The sequence below is a fragment of the Indicator indicator genome, chromosome 24 (assembly GCF_027791375.1).
Source record: "Indicator indicator isolate 239-I01 chromosome 24, UM_Iind_1.1, whole genome shotgun sequence".
Lineage (NCBI taxonomy): Eukaryota > Metazoa > Chordata > Aves > Piciformes > Indicatoridae > Indicator > Indicator indicator.
In genome coordinates, this window is record NC_072033.1 from 5,497,780 (window position 1) to 5,520,732 (window position 22,953).

A 22,953-nucleotide genomic window follows, 5' to 3' on the forward strand; every position below is an offset into this window, starting at 1 on the left:
ATTAGAAATGAAACAGAAACAGAAAAAGAATTCCAAGGTAACAATGTGGAATTTTTATCTGTGTGGAGAATTTTTAGAGCACTTGATAAAAACCTATCCCCTCTTGCTAAAACTGAAAATGAATCCTTTAGAAAAGTTCATCTTAGGTTAACAGAACTGCACATAAATCTTGGGAAGAATCCATTGTGTGCTGCAGAAAAGCTGCTGTGTTGCTGCAAAAGATGTGCTCTGTCTTTGGTAATTTTCAAAGAGGTTGAATGGTACTTTAGCAGAAGTTGGTGGTGGTGAAGCATGAGTTTGTACCTCCGTGTGATGTTGTTAGAGAGTGTGTGAAAAGTCCCCTGATTGCATTCATTGGTCACTGTGCACACTTGAGAGCATTGTCTGGTGCTGTTGGAGGCAGAGCATTTTTATGTCTGAATGTAATAGTTTGGCAATTTGTGATTTTCTGCCCTGGGCTTTAAAAAAAAGGCTTTGAAAATAAAACCTGCATCGAAAAGGCAGAATTCCAATGCAGGAGAATAAATGTTTCCTGTACCCAGACTTTGAAGGATCTAAACTGCCAAGATAAGTCTCAGAAATACCCAAAATAGATAATTTTGATTTTGTGTGGCAGAAGTGTGTGGAGTATATAACTTCTTAATTTTGCTTCTTGCTTTCTTCCTCTCCCACTCACAAGATGACACTTTTGTGTCTTAACCACTCATTTACAGCTGTAGTAAACTGGGAGAGAACATTTGTGTGCCTCAGATCTTCTATATCAGCCCTCAAAGAAAGAAAATGCAAAGCCCACTGAAGAAAAATCTATATCAAAGAATAAATCCACATCCCTATCAAGCAAATCTCTGCCAAGCAAAGTGTTTTCCTTTTCCCAGCCATTTTCTTCCCAATCCCCAAAAGAAAATCTAACACACACCCATTAAATACAACTGTCAGCAGTTAAAAAAAATAAAATTAAGCACATCTGACATGGCAATAGGTTTCTGATCTGTGGGAGATGAGTGTTTCAAACAAGGAGACCATGTCAAATAAGGAAATCGTGGGTCCTTTGAAGCCAGGGCTTGTTGGAGATAGGGTTAGAAGTGCTCACAGTAACAAGTGTCTTTCTGCCAGGTGTCTTGGGCTTTGTGCGTGGAGTGTGGGCTGCCAGTAGACCATGGAGGGCAGAAATGGCTGTGACAGGGAATGGGAGTAAAGAGGCTGCTCCTGCAGCACTGATCCGTGTTGTCAATGTGACAAGCAGCTGAGCCACAGGAAGAAAATCTTCTGTCAGATTGCATATTTCCTCCATTTGCTGAATCTCTTGTGATCACAGCTTGAGATGAGCAGAAGCATGGAACACATAAGGGATTTATAGACCTGATCTTCACTGGCATCTTCTGAGTTTTATGGTTTTGCTAGGAAAAACACAGATTCCAGGCATTTGCTAGTTGTGAATCAGGATAAATTTCAGTTCATACTTCTTGCATACCTGCTGATTGATTATGTGATCCTAAACTGCGAAGGACTGTGTGTACTGGGGGGGGTAGAAAGAGGCAGGGATACCTGACATGGGGGGGAAAAAATCAATTTTTTCATAATTCAGCACTCCCTGCTCCCTAGTGTGGGTGGGTTTGCTCTCATTCTCCATTTGAGTTCACCTTGATCAGCTTTCTCATGTGACACTGCCTTGCAGTAGTAACAATTTTTGCTTTTTGTTTGGTAGTCTGATTCTTACACATCCATAGAAGGTGCTTGCTAAACCTGATCCTCCTCTCAATGTGTGAATATAGTTCTAATTTCTAATATTTTTATCAGCTGTTGATGAGTCTGGCTTTTTATCTTGTTCCTCTTGCTGAAGACTTGATCTATTATCTGTGAAAACAGGTGAAAAGACTCCTTTTAACTCTGGGAAAAGCAGTTTCAGGGTTTCTTTTTCCCCTTGTATCTCTGAAATCCCAGCAGAACCATTGAGGCTCACGTGTTCATTCCCTGCAATACCATATGATAAACCTCTAGCAGTGAGCACAAAATACTGCAAGCCAGATGAAAACTTGTCCTTTGCTGGTGTGCCTTCTGTTTCTGAAAGGCTTCCTGCACAGTCAGCCGTTCCTTGCTATGCCTTAAGCTGAATATGATCATGGTTTTCCATTAATACTGTATTACGTCAAAGGAGACATGGGCAGCCTAACCTATGCTCTATCCCCATTGTGTTTTAGATTTCACTAAAATCACAGCTCACTGTTATTTTACGCTTCAGCTGCACCGCAGCAGCTCCCGAGGAGGCAAGCAAAGCTCCGCTTGCGGCAGGCGCTGGTGCCTGCTAGTTGCAGATTCCCAGTCACGACCTAATTACAGCTGAGAATATGAGAGAGAGGAAATAAGAGACACTTTAGATAAGCCATCCTTCCCAGCTTGTGATTGTGAAGCTGGAATGGAAAGGGCCTGGGAAGGGATTATTAACGTCCATAAATGGCACCTGAAGAATGCAGTATTAAATTACTGCGAAGCTGTGGTGGTTTGAAGGGGGAAGCTGCGATCTGCACATCTGCCGTGCTTTGGAAACACTTTCCACTTGTGACTTCCCCATGTGATCACACCCTGAGCAGCTGCTGCCAGGTGCCTGTTCCCCCCGTCCTCTTTTCCCCTCCCTCTGTCCTCCTGCAGACATCCTCACTGGGAGATACAGCCATGCTTTCAAGGGAAATGGCTGCTGCTGTTGCATTTGCTGCTTCATGTGCTTCAGTCTGAGCTCTCCAAGGGCTCCAGATGCCCTTGTTTCACACTAAAACCCTAAATGAAAGATACTGAATAAGCTAGCAAAAAGGCTGGAGTGCTTTAGGAGCTGCATTTCTCCTCAGCTGGCTTTGTCTAAGCTAAGGCGGTACCATGATCTGTCTCTAGGTGATGTAATCCCTGGACCTGTCCGTATTCATACGGTGTCCTGCTGTACTTTTTTACCTTTAAAAAACAAACAGTGCAGGCTGTCAGCATTGAGCACCTTGGAGTGCTTTTGCAGTGGTTCATCTGTAATGGTCTTTTGTCAGCAAGGCTGAAGATTTCCAAAACAGATCATTGGCAACTGTTCTCTGAGCCAGTTACCCTCTTTTTGTAGGGCTAACCTGCGCTGAAGCTTCCCTCTGTCTTATGGGGGTTTAGCTGCCTGAATTCATTGACTTCAAGCTGGCTTGTTGGCAAAGGGGTATGCGCAGGAAAGGTAACGGAGGATCTACAGTGCTCCAAGAATTGAATTCAGGATAAAATTATCTGGGTGCATGCAGTCTTGAGACCATGTTGTTTGGCTTCTTTAAAGAAAAGTGACTTTCAATTTTGAATCAACCAGTAAGACAGACTTCTGATCTTTAAATTGTTCCGAGTGCCTCCTAATAACAGCTTTGGTGTTGTCTGGAAATAGCTTTCTGATGGAAGGCTGAAAGTCCTTCTTCAGGGTAAGGATGGCATCCTGTCATCTTCTCTTTTGAGATTAGTGTGGTGGTTCAATTGCATTCCCCCTGAGGCTTGCTAAGTATCTTAGCCAGATGAAAGACCAAAGCAGCTCAGCTTGCCGACTGAGGTTAGTGTCTGAGCAGCTTGCTTTGCTGGATAAAAACAAAAAGTTACTCTTGTCAGGATTGTTGCACAAGGCCTTTGTTATTGGCATGTTTCCAAATGAGCTTTTCTGGGAGGTGGAGATTTCAGGCCCTCTTAGGGAAGAGAGGCACATGCCTTCATCCCTGCATGTGTCAGAAAATTTTGGACTGAGTTGTGGAAGTCAGAGCTGTGGTCCAGTACCTGGAAGCACACAAGGCTGACAAGAAGCCTGCCTGCGAAGCAGGGAAAGAGATTTATGCTCTTTCTTTACACTGGAGTCAGTAGCACATGAAATTAGTTTTTTATCTGGGGAATTTCTTCCAGTCACATCTCAGCAGCAGCAGCATGCAGGACCTCAGGGCCTAGCTACCAGTACTGTTGTTTTGAAAATGAAGCTGCAGAGTGAAACTGGAAACAGTTTCCTTGAGTTATCTGAGCCCACATTGCTTTGGTGAGAAGTTTACTGTTCGCTACAGAGCAAAGGGGCAAGGATAGTCTTGTGATGCAAAACATGTAAGAAACCCAACAACTAAGACTGTGGTAGGAATCCAGACTTCTTGGTTCTGACTGCAGTGCTGAAAAGCTTGAGCTTTAGTTGTGTAACAGCTTTTCAGTGATGGCAACTTAGGCTTTTGAAAGGTATGTCATCTGAACTTCTGCTTAAGCAAGCCTGAGGTTTTAAGCACTTTTTTAATTCCCGATGTACTCTGTAAGCATTCAATACACAGAAATTTGTCACTGATTCTCTAGGCTAATAGGATTTTCTGCTGTTTTCAGTATTAGCTTTGCAGATGTAGATTGTTCCCTATTAATTTGCTTTCAGTCATGTTTTTTTTTTTGTATGTCCCAGGGATCTCCCAGTCGCGTACTGAAAGCTAGTGCTAGTGCAAATGTGTACAGTCCCTTTGAAAACTGAAACTTCTTTTTCATTGCTATTCCAAACTCCCAAACAGCAGACACTGCCATGAACTTTACCTTAGAGATTTGACTGCAGTGTGTACTATGCTTAGAGAAGCAAATTGTTGTCTGAGTAAAACATGTTATTTCAGGTAGGATTTAAATACCAAATAAGAACGAGTCAGAAAATAGACACAAGCAGACTTGCAGAGAGCAAAATGGGTCTGAGCCTTGTGTGTGTGTTCATTTTGGATTTTCCTGTATGATGATAAAGCTTTGTAACTGTAAAACTTCAATCCTTGGCAAATGTTATCTGTCCACAGTGTACAGATAACAGCACAAGATATTGAGTCAGTGTCCAGACCTTCCTAAGGTTAAAAAGGATTAATAGCATGCATGGGGCTTGTGCTTTCAGTCAGTGAATCTAATTGAGTAAATGAGAATAACTGTCTTGAGTTTGGGATACTGATGAATAAACAGAGTAGAGACTTAGATGTCAAATCTGAGCAGGAGTAGCAGACACCTCGTGGGTTTCTGAGATCCAGTGTCAGGGCATTCTCTGTACGTACTCGCATGTCCTGATCACACTGTACACAACACGATCTGCTGGGTAAGAATAGTCTGCAGTTGTTAAATCTTCCCTCATGGGCAACATTTCTAGAATTTCTAGAGTGCCAGTTGCCTTTTCATGTTCAAATACTCCTTTACAGCTTTATATGTGGTATAAAGAAGCTGCTGGAGTGGTAAAATGAAACTGCTTTCCCTTCTTGCTGATCTCTTCTAATGCAACACAATACACAAATCTACTGATTTCCTCCAGAGATGGATTTTTCATGCTTTAGCTGCTTAGGTTTGGGAGGCCACTGTGCGTTTATGGGAGTGTGTGCTACTCTGAGCTTGAATAATTTATGCCTTTTGCAGGTTCGGGTCCATTCTTGCTGGTGTTACATGAGGCTCTGAAACTCTCCATGCTGAACTTTACTCTGCAGTTCTCCAGCTGGGTGTGGGCTGGCATATTTGTGACTCTGGTTGCCTTCCTCTTAATCACACAAGCTTTATAGGAGCAGGTTAATCTGCTGCTTTGCTTTGTGGCCATCAAACATTCAACCCTTTTGCAATCTGTTTTATGGTAGAAAAGAGACTTGAACCATATATTGTTTTTTAAAAGTCATGCTCTTACCCGGCGTTCCCAGCTTGCTGTTTTTCAGGGCTGTGTTCCCCCAGATAAGTTTGGGCTTGCACTTGAGTGTTGAAATACCTGGAATAAAGCTGCTTATTTCTAGTAAAGCCTTGCATGCATTGTGTAGGAGGAGCAGAGCGCATCTCAGAGAGCAGTACTGATGGGAGGCAAATGCTGTGCTGAGGAAGGGGAAGTGTGAACTGCAGGCATGAGGAATGCAGCTTAGGTGGCTCCTAGCAGTGCCCAGTAAAAGAGGGCCTGATTTTCAGGCTCTTTGACATTCAGTGACCTCAGGGAACCCATACAACTTCTACGTGTGTATTGAAGCCCTGTCAATTATCTTCCTCCTTGGCTTTTCATAACAGTGCTGCAAATCTTTGTAACCAGTTCTTACAGCCTCTGTTGTGAGTCTCTTGAGAGCATTTCTTCACTTTCTGGCTCTGAGAGTCAAGTCATTCCATGAGAGAACTCATTTTCATCTGAAAACAGGCATGTGCCTCTCAGGTTGATAAGAAAAACTTGAAAATGTGATCCAAATTTACCCAAATGTCTCAGAAATCAGAAGGGGGTGGAAACAGATTTTTAAAAGGTTGCTGCTGCCTTTTTTTTTTTTTTTTTTTTTTTTTTTTCCCCTTGTGGACTTTTTTCCTTCTATTCTGACTAAAGAATTTTGGGTCTGAAACTCTCAATGCTGTTATCTGCAGCAGCAGACTCTGGTTGTGGACCAGATTCTCACTTGGAAACACCTTTGAATTCCTGTCCTGCATGGCAGGGTCATCTCAGCCGAGCAGAGCTGGGCTGGCCGTGGCGGTGAGGCATGGTTAAAGAAACGGTTCTGGCTGAGGACTGCAGCACTATTCCTGCCTTTTCTATTTGACTTTGCATAAACACAAGGACACTGCATATCCTGTTTGCTCCGGTTTTCCCATCTGTTTGGGAATAATAGAGATCAGCGGTTTTCTCTTTAAGTTCCAGAGATGAGAGCTGCTACAATGACAAACTGTTGTCTGAGCAAAAGCTGACAGGGGCTCTGACAGGCTGGCGGCTCTATTCCAGTGACCTTTTACATGGACTGGGAAAAAGAGGAAAAGCAAAGCCAGTGGGAATTCAGCCTAGAGTGTTGAGCTTTAAGTGTAGCAGCTGTGGATTTCCTCAGCAATCCAGGCTGATGGGGTTTTCCTGAAGTAAAGAGCTTGGTGGCTGTGGTTTTGTGGTATCTTCCTCCTCAGCAGAATTGATGCCTTGTGACAGGAGACTATGGTGGATCTTCCTGTTAAGGTGATCCCTTATTTTGTAGGGTTTGCAATCATCCAAATCTGTGACTTTTTATTGCTGGAAGTTGTCTGTATTAGTCAAATCTCCTCCTGTTCTCCTCTGCAAACATACTCTCCTGTCTTGCAGTGAGCACAAAGATTCCTCGGAAAAGAAACACAAAGACAAGGAGAAAACCAAACACAAAGATGGCAGCTCAGAGAGACACAAAGACAAACACAAAGATAAAGACAAGGAGAAGAGAAAGGAAGAGAAGGTAAGTATCTCCTGCAGGAGAAACAAAAGAGGGTGGTTCTGGTTTCTGACTACTAAATGGTACAAACTCAGTGGGTTAGAGGTAGCTTATACTTCCAAGTTTTAATCCACCTGGGCAGGATTATCCCAGTGCTAACCCAGGTCTTGGTTTGTGGAGTGCTTGATTTTTACCTTGTTAGGGCTTTATCTGCAGGTATTGTGAATGGAAACAATTCCACAGTGGAGCTGTGTCCCTTGGCTCCACCTTTTTCCCCCTGATACTTTTCACTTCGCCAAGCTTAGATTCAGAGACAAGGGAGGAAAATCAATCAGGTCAAATTCATTCTGTGCAAGAACAAACTATTCACTTAACTTCAATCTATTGAAGAAATTGGAGTGCCAGAAAATACTGAATTCAGTAAGAACTACATAAAATGTTGCCTTCTTGGTGTGTTGTGTAGGTCACTAAGGTCTACAAGGGATGAAGATACAGTCACAATGCCCTTCGGCTCCTTCTGCACATTAAGTATCTTGCCTGTGTGGCATGTAAGGTACTGTGAGTGGTGCTAATCAGCTCTGGCATTTTGTGTTTTCCAGATGAAATCATCTTCTGGTGATATAAAAATAAAGAAGGAAAAGGAAAATGGTTTTTCCAGGTAAGAAATCAGATCTGTGATCTGAAAGATAAAAGTAACAGCTCAACTTTTCTTAGGTCTTGGGAAAAAATTGGAAGGCTTTTGATTCCATCAGGCAGTGTATTGTTCTCAATTACAGGAACTGGCAGTTGATCTACTTACCTGGTAACTGAAGATGGGAGCTGTTGAATATCTGGTATTTGCCTGCACATGCTGCCTTTGTCCAAGTATTAAGTAGCTGAATTCTGTTGAGAACAGATTGAACTATGGAAGCATTTGTAACTGGACTTGAAAGCTGTTGTAAAATTGGTACTTGAACCCTGCAGGCAGTCTTCTGGAGACAGAGCCTTTTAAAGACAGTCCAGATTGCTTCTGAGTGTCTGCTCCAAGTGACTACAGCTTAAAGCCTTTGCAGAGGAGTGATGAGCAAGGAAGATGCTTGTGTAAAATCAGAAATACCTTCAAAAAATACCTGGATGCCTTTCCTGCTCTATAAATTCCTGCTAATAATAGAACCTCATTCACTTACATGTTGGATCAGTCATCAGTAAGCAAGCTTACTAAAAACCTGAATTGAGCAATTGCTAGAAGAGTACGTTTTCTTAGTCAGCTGAGATCTCTTGTGACTTGTTTAAATCCAGCCATTGGCTATTTTTAAAGTGGTTAATGTTGTCCACTAACATGGCAGGTCTATGGTGTGGTGGATGCATGTGTTCATATCTGCTAGTCAAGCTTTCATGAATCCACAAACAAAATCCTTTCTGTCTTACCATGTTCTGTGGATGTAGAGAGGTTGGGAGAAGACACATGTCTAGTCCCTGCCTACTATTAGTTATTCTTTGTGTATTTTAAACGTGTCCCCTTGACAGGAGTTTCTCCATCTGCTTCATTTTCCTACCTCAAGGATGCAAACTCGATAGTTAGGTTTGGCACAGGGAAGAGTCGCCCTCTCCAGGCCCTTTTGGGGATGCTCTGGAAATAGAAAGCAATGGCATTTAGGTGTTTCACTATGTAGGAGACAGATAATAGTAACTCTTGCTAGCCTCTACTATTCAGCAGAATTGCAGGCATCTGCTAGTCTCGCCTTGGGTGTTCTCATATCAAGGCACTGGATCTTCTAGGTCCAAGAGTGCTTCTTAAGCACTTCTAAGTGTGTTTAAGGAAAGCCTGGAGGAGGGAGGAGCCATCACAATTGTGCATTCTTCAGAATCAAAATCTGGCTATAAGTAAAATAATTACTTTCTTCTTTTTTCTGCTGATTTTTTTTTTTTTTTACAAGTTCATCAGAGAAGAATGCCCTCACTCAGATGATTTTGATTTTCTTGCTTAAGACTTGGTAGGATGAGCAATGTTCATCTTTCTTTTAACATAATCACAATTTATTCCCTACTGTTACAAAATGTTGTGAAATCTTTCAGTGTTAAAATAAATTAGATAAAATTCCTAGTAACTTAATAAACAGTAGTTCTAGATTTCTGCCTGGAGGGGAGAATAAATTAAATGGGGAAAAAATCCTCTTTTTCCATAGATGTGTTGCAACTGTCTACGTGCTGCAGACTTGTGTCTCAGTTAATCACAGACAGTGCCACAGAAATGGCTTCTTAGAGCAGCACATATCTGTTTTTCCTGAGTTGCCTCTGCCAGGATTGCAGTGGCTTTATGGCTGTTAAAGAGCAAACTGCCTTGTTCTGCTTTACAGACACATTACCAGCTAAAATAAGACTCCACAATGTCTCTTGCTGACAGTGATCTACAAAGCAGAATGCTGGTGGGTTGTTTTCTTTTTTTTCCCCCACAGCCAATTTAAAATCCACATGTTGACGTGGAAACTGAGTCAATTTGATCTAGTAATTGCTGATTGAATATGAATAGGAAAGCCCAGGATGGCACTGTTACTTTTTCTACCTGATTGGAGCAGCACTAAGTGCTTCAAAATGTAATTTTGGACTCTTTGAGATGTCTTTTTCTTTATGAAGATAAGTGAAATGCTTCTGTGAAATCTAAAAATAACAAGCTGGTTTAAAGGGATAGACTCTGTTGCACTGAGAGTCTATTGTTCATTCTTATTACTGATGTATTGGGACATTATGGCTGAAAACATTGAGCCTAACTTAATATTTGTGGTCTGTTGAAAGGGACAGGATTGTTTACTTCCCACAGCTTGGATAGTGAAAAGAGACTGATCAGTTTAACTTTGCCAAACCTTTGTTTCCTTTTCTGGTTTTCACATGCCTCAGTATTTAGCTGGCCAGAGATTCATGGGAATAGCTTTCAGATCTTTGTTTACTTGATGATCTTTTTCTCACTTATTAGGCTCAATAAGGATATTTAATTGAAACTAACTAATGTCTGACTGCACACACACATTTCAGTTTTCTTTTAAGTGCTGGAAGCTACAGTTTTTACTCAAAGGCACACATTGTAATTGATCTTGATGTTGCTTGAGACATGGTAAATATGTAGAGCCTGAATGAGCCTCTCCTTACGCTGTGTATGGATATTCAGGGAATGACAGACCTCAGATCTTTGGGGACCAGAAGACATGCTTGTTTTGCAGGTGGTCATTTTTTAAAACAGTTGATGCTGGCTTCCCAGAAACTTCCTCTTTGAAGTAAGAACAACCTTCTCTTGCTTCTTTTTGTAGTCCGCCACGTATTAAAGATGAGCCAGATGATGATGGGTTTTATATATCTCCTAAAGAAGACTCCAAACCCCTGAAGAGACCTCGAGAAGATGATGAGTAAGTGACATGGGTGCTGGTGGCTTGGATATTTGCCTTTCTTCTTAAAAAGATAACATTGAGGGAGCAGGTGGGATTCCAGGTCATCAGCACAGACTTGTTCACCTGGGTGACTGGAAGTTTGAGACCAGACTCCTTATGTTATTACAAGATCTCTGAGCCAGGCAAAGATAATACTTGTGGTGGCCAAGGTAAAATGCCATTTCCTGCTTCTGCAGATACTGCTGAAATGCTGCAGAGCTATTGAAAGAGAAAAAACCCAGAAGGTAGGTAAAGACAGCAATGAAGACTGAAGAACATAAATTTGAGCAAGTGAGATATTAGAGCTAGCTAAGATGCTGCAGTGGTTTCTGTTGGGTAAAGAAATAACTGCACAAGAAGGAGAAAATGCATTGTCAGCCTGCTTGGGGGCTGAGGGGAGATTTGCCTGCACTGCTTAGTGTGGTTTGCCTAGAGTCTAAATACGCTGTGGGTTATGCTGGGGACTTTTGTCTCTAAATCTGATGTTTGCCTGGTGTAGTAAAAGAAAAGGTCAGATACATCCCACTGTGATCTGTCACCATCTATGTACATCCAGCTCTTTAGTGTGACCTTAGCAGTCTGGAGTTAAAGGCTTGGAAGGGTTTTCCCATAGTGGCATTCTGTCCCTGTGTGGTAGTTCTCAGTTTCCAAGAGCAATGGGTGTGACTTCTTTTGTGTAATCTTTTGCTGCCTTCTGTTAAGTTTGTGTGACCTCCCATCTCATGTCTGCAGTGGAAAGATTAAGAAGTTGCCAGTAGTCAATTTTGCTATTGTTTGAACTAATAGGGGATGCAAAAAAAGTGAGCCTTGTGGGCAGATTCCAGGCTGACAATCAGATAAATAGTTGGACACAGAACGTACCACTAAGTTTTAGCCCACTTATGTCATCCCAGGTAATCACTGGGTGGCTGCTACTTTGGAATCCGTTCTCCATCAAAGATGTTGAGTTCAGCAGTCTGAAACTTGTAGAGGTTGTTTTGCTATATAGGGATTACTCATTCATAGCATGCCATAAACATTGTGAACTTGTGCACACAAACTTTGTATGGCTTCTTTATTTTTTTTGTACTGGAAATTTGATCGTTTTCATCAGTTGGTCTTTTTGTTCTTGCAGCGCTGAATACAAACCCAAGAAAATCAAAACAGAAGACATAAAGAAAGCAAAGAAAAGGAAACAAGAGGAAGAAGAGGTACTGTGAAAGATGAGTTTGTTTCTATGCTCAAGACAATTTGGTGTTGAATCATGTAGAGTAGGGCTGTCTGATTCTCAAGGGTAAGGAGGCAGGGGCCAGTCTGGGCCAAAGCTGTGTGTGATAGATCCTTGGCTGCGTTGCAGGTTAATGTATCTGAGCCACAATGTATAAAAACAAAGGGAAACACTCTCTCCTACTCCTAAAACAATGGATGAAGATGATTCCACCAAGATGTAGCTTCCAGGCAATGCCCTTCTTATGTTCAGTAGATCACAGAGGGTGGAGGAACCTTACTGACAACAAATGGTAATTGCACAAATGATGTGGCACAGTTCACAAGCAGAGGAGATGAATCCAAGATCAGCTGCTAGAAAGATGCTTAAAGTTTTTAGGTAGAGCCTGGAGTGGAAATTTCTTTGAAGAGGGACTTGGCAAAGAGAGAGAAGCCATAATTTGAGTCTCCACTCCACATCTAGCAAAGATACCTATGTGAGATGCATGTTGCAAGCACCTCCTGGTAACTTGGTTAATTCTTTAATTCGTTGGAAGTGTCTCTCTGGTGAGCACATACCATCATGCTCCCAGAAGCCACCTCAGTGGCGTGAGTGTACTCTGAGGCATCTGCCAGACTAGATACAGTAGTGCAGCCAAGAAGTGTGTTTCTCTACAAAATCATGTTACTCTGGCCCAGACTTGCTACTTATCAGGTGAGGCAGAAACCTGGCTTTTTGCACTTAGCATGTCCCAAATGTAAAATAAAAGAATTTGGCTTAAAACAGAAGTGGGACCATCGGCAGACTTTGACTTAATAGGATGATCTCAGAGCACGTTTATGTAGTGAGGCCACAGGAAATCAGTTGTTTGTGGTCAAACTTATATACCCCAAGAGACAGTCTTACAGTTTTAAAACCTCTTTTCATGGAAAGTGGGAAATACAGCAGCTTGTTCTAACAGATTGTTACTCATTTTGCAGGACAGCAAAGCAAAGAAAGCTAAGAGCAAAGACAAGAAAGTCCCTGAAGCAGACAAGAGAAAGAAGCCGAAAAAAGAAGAGGAGCAGAAATGGAAATGGTAACTATACGTCAGTGCGGTAGGTCTGCCTCTGCACCTGGGCTTGCCCTGTTACCCCCCCATGCTGACTGAATAAGCACATCTGGCCTTCTCTTTTGTTGATTCATGAGGATTTGTTCTCAATAATTGGCTTACCTTCTGGTAAGCTCTAAATAAATAGCTGATTCACTGTGTTCATCCTCTGAAGCAGAAGTGGAATACCTTTTCTGATAGGACTAAGACAAGAAGTAAAAGGGGTTCATGGGGTCATTGGGATTTTTTTCTGATCTCTAGAATGTAGAATCTACTTAAAATTATCAGATACCAATATTCTTGTGCCCACAACCTGCTCCTTGCTGATGCTCTCCAGAGCAATATCAAATCTTGTGGGCTTAGGACTCTCAGCAGGAATATACAAAGATGTGCAGATGTATTAGCCAGTCTTCTAGTAGAGCTTACCTGTGTATATAGAGGGTAAACCACAAGTGGGTTTCCATCTATTTATTCTAGCAGGATGCCTACTTTGTGTCTCTCAAAAATGCCTCTGCCTCTGGCACAAAAATGAATGTTGGTTAAGTGACCAGTTAAGCTGGGGGCTGTTTGGAAGATGAATTTTGAACCGAAGTTTTGAATGGAAAACACTTTCTGTCTTCTCCAAGATGCTAAAGCAACATGGTTGAGCTCCTGAAGCTGTGCTTTCAATCATTCTTCAATGTTTTTAGAAGCTTTCTGAAATAAATCTGAACTCTGTGGTTCATTTAGAAGACAGGCCTGTGCTGCATCACTAGAGCTCTGTGTAAGAAACTGCTGCAGCCTTTGCAGCTATCCACAGCAGTTTAACTGTTGTCACTGCCACATTTGAGAAGCTGTTACTGGTGTGGTTTGAAGTTTAGCCCTGGTGCTTGCTCGGTTTAATGTCTGTGTAGTTTTCAAAAGCATGTGTGTTTTCTGCCCTCCTGCAGTCTCCTGTAATGTATTTTTATGCCCTTTTGAGGATGTTTCTGTGAGCATTTTGTTTCTTCAGATCATTTGGCTACTTTTGTTGGGGAATGCCTTTGCAATGTTCAGTCCTTTCAGGTTCAGTCTTCTACCCCTTTATTGTCACTCTTACTGATTCACCTTTAAGAAGACAAATTCTTCTGTAATGTTCATAGTCTTTGCATATTTCTCTTTGATTGTCACAGCTTCTTCAGAACTTCAGCAACTGTGTATTTTTTCCCATACTTTTACAGTCTCTTTGGTTTTCAGGCCTCTCCCAAAACTACTGATTTTTTTTTTCTTTTTTCCCTGAGCAATCCACTTTTTTCTCAGTCCCTTTGACAGCACATTTTTAATGTGCTTTGGCATTAGCAAACTACAGGGACATGAAGCAGCAGGGAGCTACAGAAGGTCTCTTTAAGCCTTAACGATCTGTTGTCTTTTTGGCTTTGTCTCAGATGCCCTTGCTGGTTCTGTCTAACTTAATATTCTGTTACCGCAACTCCCTCTTACTGTCGTCTGCATCCTTCAACAGCAAACATTTACTGCAAAGCTGTCCTGTTCTCCCCTCACCTGCCTTGGCAGCACAGTCCCAGGTAGCTGGCTTAAGCTCTCTGGTTGGTGCTTACTGCTGAGGAAAACTGCCTTTGAAAGCATGTTCTGCAAAATTTGGCAGCAGGTAACTGCACCCTTCTGCCGATGTTCCTGTCGTCCATCTGCAGCTCTGTGTAGTGTGTCTTTGGACAGGGTTTCATCTACACTTCAGTTGTGTCTCTTAAGGGCATTTTGTGTTCCATTTGAGTCAATTTTCTGAACATCTGATATTTTTTTTTGGCCGTTTCCTCAAGGGCTTGGTGCCTTGTGCATTTTCATCCTCACTTATGTGAATACTTGATGCTAGACATTCCCAAGGCGTTGGCCTTGTTCATCACCATGTGGAGCTCTTTAGAGGTCATTTTCACACCCTGTCAGTGTGTGAAGAATGTGACCCAAAAGTATACCTTAGGAGCACTTCTGCCACCTTGTAGCAACTTCATTTCCTTGAAGTAACATATCCCTGAAGTATATTCTGGTTTTATTCCTAAGAATCTTCCCTATTTGCATTCCACTTGAGAAACCCTCCCTTCTCTACCTTCCCGGCATTCTTAGACAGGTTTGATATGGGATTTAATTGAGGAACATGTATGATTAATTAGCACAGTTTCTGCTGAAATTAGTAAGACTGCTTTCCTAATAGGCAGCATTCTCCTGACTCCCACAAAATCATCTGTAGAACATTGCCTTAGGACCAGGAGCTACCTTGGGCAGTGTTGCTGTAGTGCTTTTTTGTTTAAAACAAAAGAGGGATGAAAAATTGACTAACCTCAGGAGGCTCACTTTCACCTTTTGTCTGAACACTTATGTACAAGGGTTAGGAAGAAGGGGGAGGTGGGATTTGGAATGGTTTGTGTTCTTCTGCAACAAACATTTTGGTAGCTTTGGACTTAGAAACCACCCCATGGATCCTGTGCTCCTTTGTAGCCCTCCCTAAAGGCACAATGTGCTTCAGCTGTCCATTTAAACTACTACCTTTTAGTACTCCTTTTATATGCAGCCTTTCTAAAAGGACAGGAACAAAATTTCTCATCAAATAACTACCAGAGTGATAAATCTTAAAAAGCCATGGCTGAAAAGCAAGAATTCTTGACAAACCTGTTCTGTAAAGTCATAGCTACTGTGGATGATTCCTCTCAGTGTCAGAGAGGATAACCTTTTCCTGCCTGGAGGCAAAAGCCAACGATTTAGATTTATTTTGCTAGAAGGAGCTTCTGGATAGAAGAACCTAGGCCTATGTTTGACAAAATATTTAGATTTCTAACTTTTAATTAGTTTAAAAAAAAAAAAAAAAACACAATCATTAGGAATGTAAATATTTGGGATCTAAACTTGAAATGTCAATATTAGTTTCTCCTATCAGTATAGTTTACTCAAGCCTTCTTCCCTGCCGGGGGCTGAAATCTGGCATGTAGGCTTTGTGCTGATAGCTGGGTTGTGCATTTTGCTGTTCAAGATGTTGCTGTGCTTCATGTAAGACAAAGTCAGGCCTAGTGCTGTGGGCAAAGATGGTGCTACAGCACAGCACCATGTCCCATACACTTGCTCCTAAATTACTGATGTACAGGCATCTGTGAAGCATTTTGAGTGTCTGCTAGCAGCAGCAGCTCTTTGTTTCTCTGTGCAGTGCTCATCTCCTGCACAGTGACCCTGCTATCTCTGTAGGGGTGAAGCGATCTGGATTTGTGCATCACGGCTCTGAGATGCATGCAGGACACGCACGTCTCTTCTCAGCTGCTCTTGCACCCAAAATGGAACTGCTCCAAGGGGCTGACACTAGAGGGAAGCTTAAACTTTTTTTTTTTTTTTATTGTCATGGCTGCTCAACAAAGTTGTCTGGAGGCCTGTAACGGGTTAATGGTCTTCCAGTTGATTGATCACTACAGTAAAATAGCCTTCCTCAGCAGGGAATCCTGTGCCAGGAGCATGATCTGGTAATCATGAAAGAAGTGTAGAGGGGAGGGGAGGGGAGGAGTGTGGAGTCAGTGGGGGTGGGCACAGGGTACTGGGAACTGTGGGGAGGATACTGGCCTAGCGGGACCCCTTTTCTCTGTAGATGAATTGCTGCTCTTGTTCAGCTGGAATGTGGGCTTGGTGGCGCCTGCCTCACTGTTCTCATACCTAATGCATCATTGGCAAAACATTTTTATGGAGGTGCTCTAAGGCAACTTTGCTATTTCCCTGTGCTGCTCTGGTTTTCCTCAAGTACACTTTTCTTACCCAAAGAATTGGAATGAATTTAAGATGACCAAGCAGGTTTCAGTCTTTCTCTGCCAAGCAGGTTTGTTCTTATTTAGGTTGTAAATGAACATCTGTTTCTTTATCTCTGCCCTTAATGCTGTGCTTGTCCACATCTGAAAGCAGCAGTGTAATATAGTGCAACTGGCTTTGCTGAGCAGGCATCCTGGGCCTGCTGTTAGATCACAGCTGACTTGAATTAGGTGTGATGCTCCCTCCTCTACACTGCTGAATTCTTCATTTTCTTAAGTTCTAAGCATTTTCAGCTGTGTGATTTTGTGTAAAGAGCAGCAAGTAGCAGACGAGGGCAGTGGTCTCATCAGATAACCTGTGGCCCAGGGTGTTCTGTTCATGGACATGGCCCTAAAAAAGGTGGGGGGAAAAGAAAAGAAATGGTGACAGTGCATTAAGTATTTGTACTTGGTGTGCTCCCAGCAAAGCAGTGACTGCTTGCTGATTTTCTTTAGTATACTCTTATACCCACATAGTAATAAAATGAAGATTAGGAGCTTAAAATTGTATTGGTTCCTATTTCTCTCTTGAAGGTGGGAAGAAGAGCGCTACCCTGAAGGCATTAAATGGAAGTTCCTAGAGCACAAAGGTCCTGTATTTGCTCCACCATATGAACCTCTGCCTGAAAATGTCAAGTTTTATTATGATGGTGAGTTAATCTGTGTTTCCACTTACTGGGAAGAGAAGTAAACATCCTCAGAGTACCGTGGCATTCTTCTGGGATATGAAGAGATGAGTAGGTGGTTTTGGTTTAGTGGTTAGGTTAAGGAAGTTCCTCCAGGGCTAAGTGAAGGGTAGGATCTGTAAAGGAACAGCCTGCTGTATTCTGCTAACTAAGCTGACACAGCAATGGACTTGTTCTCACTCTGTGGTGGTAAATCTCTCAGGTTTCTTAACAGCATGAGAGTGTCTTTGACCTGAGACTAGCATTGTATAACTGGTAGAATACTTAATTGCAGCTCTTCATCACTGGTCACCTTTAGGCTTGCTCTCTTTTCTTTAACCTTATGAATTGCAGCTTCCATCATCTGTGATGAAATTCGTGATCATTTGTTGACATGAGTGAAATAAAAGACAATTGAATTTGGACACAGATGAGTAGGATCTTGTAGGAATGCACAGGATGACCCTAGGCCCAAGGACGTAGCCCTCTGGTGTAAGTCACAGTCCCACTCACCAATCATTGTGTGTGTTAGAACTAATTGGTGTGGGATTCTAATATGCTGGGCTGACTGGTTGTTAGAGGCTCATGTGGAAGGAATTATATGATGTGATGCCTGCTGGAGACCAGACTTGATGACCCGTGTGTTTCCTTTTAGTCCTGTGATCATGTTAAATGAAGGATCAAATTAACCCAGGATTGGATTAAGTGGGAGGCTTTTGAATGGATGAAAATGTAATTTTTGGTGAAGGGGACATCTGGGCATGGAACTCTTCCAGGAGCAGCGTGCTGTTTGCATGTGACACGACAGAGTGTTTTTAAATACTGAGAGATGACGTTCATCTCAGCAGCAGTGTGGTGACATAAACATATTGCAGCCTAATAAAGGCTGTCTCCAAGCAAGTAGCACAGTGATCAGGGATGTCTACAAACTTCTGTCTGAGGGTTTGATAAGGACTCAATATCGAGTTGGAATTTTTCTCCTCTGTAGAAGTGTGTGCTATCTCTCCTGCTGTCTAGAGAAAAGGAGGGGCAATTGGGCTGTAGCTGTCCCTTTGGTGCAGGCAGCAATAAGCTCCTTGTCTCTCTAGCCATCTATTTCCGTTAACCTCTAGGAAATGCAGGGATTTTTTCAGCCTCTTGTGGCAGAAATTCATCAATAAGCCCCACAATTACAGGGTGGGCAAGGAGGTCTGGCCAATAAAGCAATCATATAAGTCTTCCTTGAGAAGCTAGGCAAAGAATCAGCTGTCTGATTTACACAGCAGCTGCTGAGAGCTGCTGTCTGTGCTCACCAGGCATCACCTCATTTCAAGATTATCCTGGGATGATTTGTGTGGTCCAATAATCACGCCCTGGCTGGCCAGCCAGCTGCCCTGCTGCAGGCTCTCACTGGAGGAATCTGTCCTTTGCCTAGGGGCTGCACTGTGGTGAAACTGCCTGTTTTCATCTGATGCAGTGACTGCTGGAGCTGTTGTTAGTGCCTACAATGCCAGGCTCAGTGTAGGAGCTGGAAACGCCAAAGCCAACTTTTAGGGCTTGACTGGTAGGTTACAGTGACTATAGACTAAGAAGCTACTGCTGATACCCCAAAGGTGGCTTGAATTTGAATGTTGTTCTGTCAGTAGGGCAAGGTGGGAGTGTAGATGATGGCAGATGATGCCTTTCAGTCCTGGCCATGTGATCTCTTCTGCTCATGACACCCTGCAGTTGCTCTCTGGCTGTCAGTCTTTGAGTCAGGTAACTAATAGTCATGCTTCTGGGATAAGTCTTTTTCTTATTTAAAAGTCCATCCCTGTCATTGAAAACCCCTTCAGACCTTTGTGGAACAAAAGAGGATATCGAGTTCAGTGAAATATATTCTGAAGTGATTCAGTAAAGGCAAGGGAACCTTCAGCTCTCTGGGAAAAAAGAGCAGTCATTCCAGCCCCAAACGTGTTCCTAACTCAACTGCCTCTTTCAAGCTGGACTTGCAGTCTGGAAAAACGGTCTCCCTCGCCGTCTCTCCCTTCCCCCATTTCCTGTTAAAAGCAAACAAATGCTGTATTTTAGGTTGCAGCTTAAAAATTGGCAGAGTCACTGTTGGTTTAATTTAATTGTGGAATCTTCTCAGATCCTTGGGAGGACCTTTTTCTAAGCCCTGTTTTACGAGGGTTTATAGATCTTAAGGCTGACTCCCATGCTTTAATTTTGGAGATGATGCAACTTCTTAAAGCACGTAGTAAATCAAGGGTGGTATTTTTCCAAGAGCATAGCATCAACAATCAACAGCAGTGTTTCTTGTGTTCACTTTTGTGCAGTAAAACAGTCGTTAAAAACTCCACAGGTGTTGACTGTCTGCCAGCCCATTGCGACTTCAGATATTTCTTGCAACAAGCTGGCGATGTGAGCTGCATGCAAAACCCTTCAGAGGGATCTCTGGCACCTCACATGTCATCAGGAATGCAATCTGGACCAACAAGACACTCGATAGGAATGTTAGATTGTTGAATCCACAGCTTCGATGCTGCAGCAGCAGCCTCTTGTCCCTTGTGTTTTAAGCCTTCCCTTGCAGCAATTTCACTTTGTACCGCAGTCTTGCAGATGAGCTGAACTGTGACCTCTTCATTCCCTGAAAGCTCAGGCTTTCTCAAAGATGACTAGCTTTGAGTCTGAGAGACACAGGACTGTGTTCTCACAACAAAGGCAATGATGAGCAGCATCCTGACATGTTTCCCTGCAATGAAGGAGAGTTAAATATTTGGCATCACTTTCTGGCCTGTTTGTGGTGTAGTCCTAGGAAAGGCTCTTCCTGGCTAGAAATAGCTAAAGCCTGAAGAGGTGTTCCAAAGTGGAGTCCCTCTGTGAGTAGAAGAGGAATACAGAGGCTGCATTTCCCATATGTCTTGAGTGCTTGAATATCAAATGTTATAAACCCCCTCATCTCTTCCACTTCAAACAGCAGAATCTTCCCCAGGAGTGCAGAGACTGCTGGGGTGTCTCAACATAGGGTTTCCTGCGGGAGGCCTTTTCCCCTTCCTGCCCTGTGCCTCGCAGACCTGTCTCACATCACATTGCTGTTGATTTTTGTAATGTTTGGATTCCAGAGGAAACTTTTTTCCCAAATGTTTATGATGAAAGTCAAGCAATTGTGCTCCACTGCTTCCTTTGTCCATCCAATTTGCTGTACTGTGTAACATTTTGAAAGGAAAACTTCTCTGTGGTAAAAATACAGCGTCCTTTAAGGTAGTTACTGTGGCCTCTTTCTGGCCACAGTTACTGTGGCCTCTTTCAATTCATGTTTACCATTTTCTTTAAAAAGAAAACCTTTCTTCATAGGTAAAGTCATGAAGCTGAGTACCAAAGCAGAAGAAGTTGCCACATTCTTTGCAAAAATGCTTGATCACGAGTACACTACAAAGGAGATCTTCAGGAAAAACTTCTTCAAAGACTGGAGAAAGGTAGGCACATAGTGCTGGGCTGTGGTGACTACAGGCATGGCCAGTGTCTCCTCAGTGCTGGGCAGTGAAAAGGTGCACTTCTCCCATGCACAGGAAAGCTACAGTGAGGCAACTAAAAGGCTCTGAAGTTTCCAGTTTATCCTGTAGTTTCACCAGGAAGGACCCTATCATAAACACATTTCTAAACCAACAAAGTCAGGCTTCTCCCAGCCAGGTTTGCCACTTACAGCATGGTGAGGTATAGCTAATCTGACTGTTGCATGTCTTGGTGAAGACCCAACTTTATATTAGAAGGAAACCCTTTGTAAAGACCTAAACCTCAGAACATCACCTCAGTCATCAGCCATAACATCAAACCTTTAGATCAGTTGCAGTTTTCCTAGATGGGTTACTGGATTTTTCTCCCTGTCTCTAGCAGTCCCAACCACTGTTCAGGGTGAGACTGATGTGGGAGCTGGCAAAGCATTGCCCAGTGCTCACAGAGATCAGACCACTGGAAGGCCAGCACTCCACAGGCTCTGCTGCTTGTCCTTTTGTCTTTGACCTCAGCTGGGAGAAGCACATGCAAGAGTTTGGAGTTTATTGTGAGAACCTGTCTGGAGTAGGATGGGTTCTGCTGTGCGTGAAAACTTACTTACTTACCCTACTTTCTTTCTGCAAGGAAATGACCTCTGAAGAGAAGAGCACTATCACCAGCCTCAGCAAGTGTGACTTCACCCACATGAGCCAGTATTTCAAAGCTCAGGCAGAAGCTAGGAAACAGATGTCCAAGGAGGAGAAACAGGTACCAGAGAGAATTCTAAGATACTTTTGATTCTTAGCTGGCTTGTAAATATCTTTGTGTAACCATCCTTCTGCCTGCCTTGCTAAGTCAATATTCAGTAGCTTTCAGATTGTTGCTTTCATGTTAACTGAGGAATCTTTGCTGATCAGCTCAGGCAGGGCACTGTGTTTACAGCTAAATCTTTATCCTGATTTAAGGTGATACTAATAGGGCTAAAGCTCCTGATCCTGCTTAAGTAAAGAGAATCAGAGGTGCTGCCTCCATGGGAGCCTTGGTTGCTGGCCATTGATGTGCTGTGGATACTCAGTTAAAGGTAGATTTTCCTTTTAGAAGCTCATAGGGTTTGGAGGGCAAAATTGGGGATGATGGAAAGGATGCAGCAGTGACATCAGTGACTAAAATGAGAGAACAAATCTTAGGTAATGCAGTTTTGTGAATAAAGCACAAACTTCATTTCAGTATCATGACTGCAGAGGCTTGTGGGGAAGAGAATTAAATAGTTTCAAGATGACCGGGATGTACTGCAGTGGAAGTTGGAAACTTGCCCCAGGATCTCAGTTGGTCTTTTGCAATGCTGCAGTGATTGTCCTTTTAGTGAGGGGCTTGGCAGCTTGGGAATTATGGCCCTTTGGGGTCAGAGGGGTGCTGCTAAAACAGAGCCCACATCTTACTGCTCTTTCCACTTAGTAAATATGTGGGTGAGCCCTTCTCAGTTCCCTACAATGGAGCAGAAGTAGCTTTTTCTGTTAGTTCCTTAGCTGGCACACCAGTGCTGTCTGTGGGTCAGATGTTTTATTTTGAGCTACAATGTTTTTATTTTTTCCTTCCATATAATTAGGGTTCAAGCACAGAAGTATGCAGTGAAATCTCAGCACATTTTTACTTAGGAGATTGTGTTCTGTTTATGAGACCATTTGCTGACACAGGCTTGACATGTGGCAGACTGGAGACATTCCTCTGCCTACTTCTGATGCTGAGTTCAAACACAAGTCTTGAGTTTTTCTACATAAACAATAAGATGTAAAGTCTGGTGGATGTCAAATGCTGACTATAGACTGTGAAATACCAGTACTGTGCTGGGGCTGCCCTTGGAGATGTGATATGTGGATAGAAGTAAATGCCTATTTGTGGCAAAACCGTAGGTGTCTTCACCAGACCTAATCAGTTTCCCTCAAATACAAGTTTTAAGAGAATTTTCACACATTCTTGCACTTTTTCCAGTTCATTTGTGCATTTCATGAATGATTTTCTGCTCTGTGTGTTGACACAGCACTTGGCATGGCAGAGATCTGTTTTTTGAGCTGCATCTTCAGCATTAGAAGGTCTTCAGCTTCAGATGGCTGGAATACCTCTCCTGTCAAGAAAGGCTGAGAGAGCTGGGGTTGTTTAGACTGGAGAAGAGAAGGATCTGGGAAGACCTTAGTCTGGCCTTTCAGTGCTTAAAGGGGCAAATA

The 22,953-nt window shown here is 42.7% G+C and overlaps 1 protein-coding gene across 1 annotated transcript in view; it reads left to right on the plus strand.

Annotated features, from left to right (window-relative positions):
- The window catches only part of TOP1 (DNA topoisomerase I), a 66,931-nt gene that overhangs the window by 34,098 nt on the left and 9,880 nt on the right, over positions 1 to 22,953 (plus strand). Inside the window, exons 4-11 of the mRNA XM_054392130.1 lie at positions 7,049 to 7,175; positions 7,751 to 7,809; positions 10,433 to 10,528; positions 11,664 to 11,739; positions 12,716 to 12,813; positions 17,148 to 17,263; positions 20,594 to 20,715; positions 21,377 to 21,499. Coding sequence (XP_054248105.1) covers positions 7,049 to 7,175; positions 7,751 to 7,809; positions 10,433 to 10,528; positions 11,664 to 11,739; positions 12,716 to 12,813; positions 17,148 to 17,263; positions 20,594 to 20,715; positions 21,377 to 21,499 — 817 coding nt within the window. The remainder of the gene's footprint in view (positions 1 to 7,048; positions 7,176 to 7,750; positions 7,810 to 10,432; positions 10,529 to 11,663; positions 11,740 to 12,715; positions 12,814 to 17,147; positions 17,264 to 20,593; positions 20,716 to 21,376; positions 21,500 to 22,953) is intronic.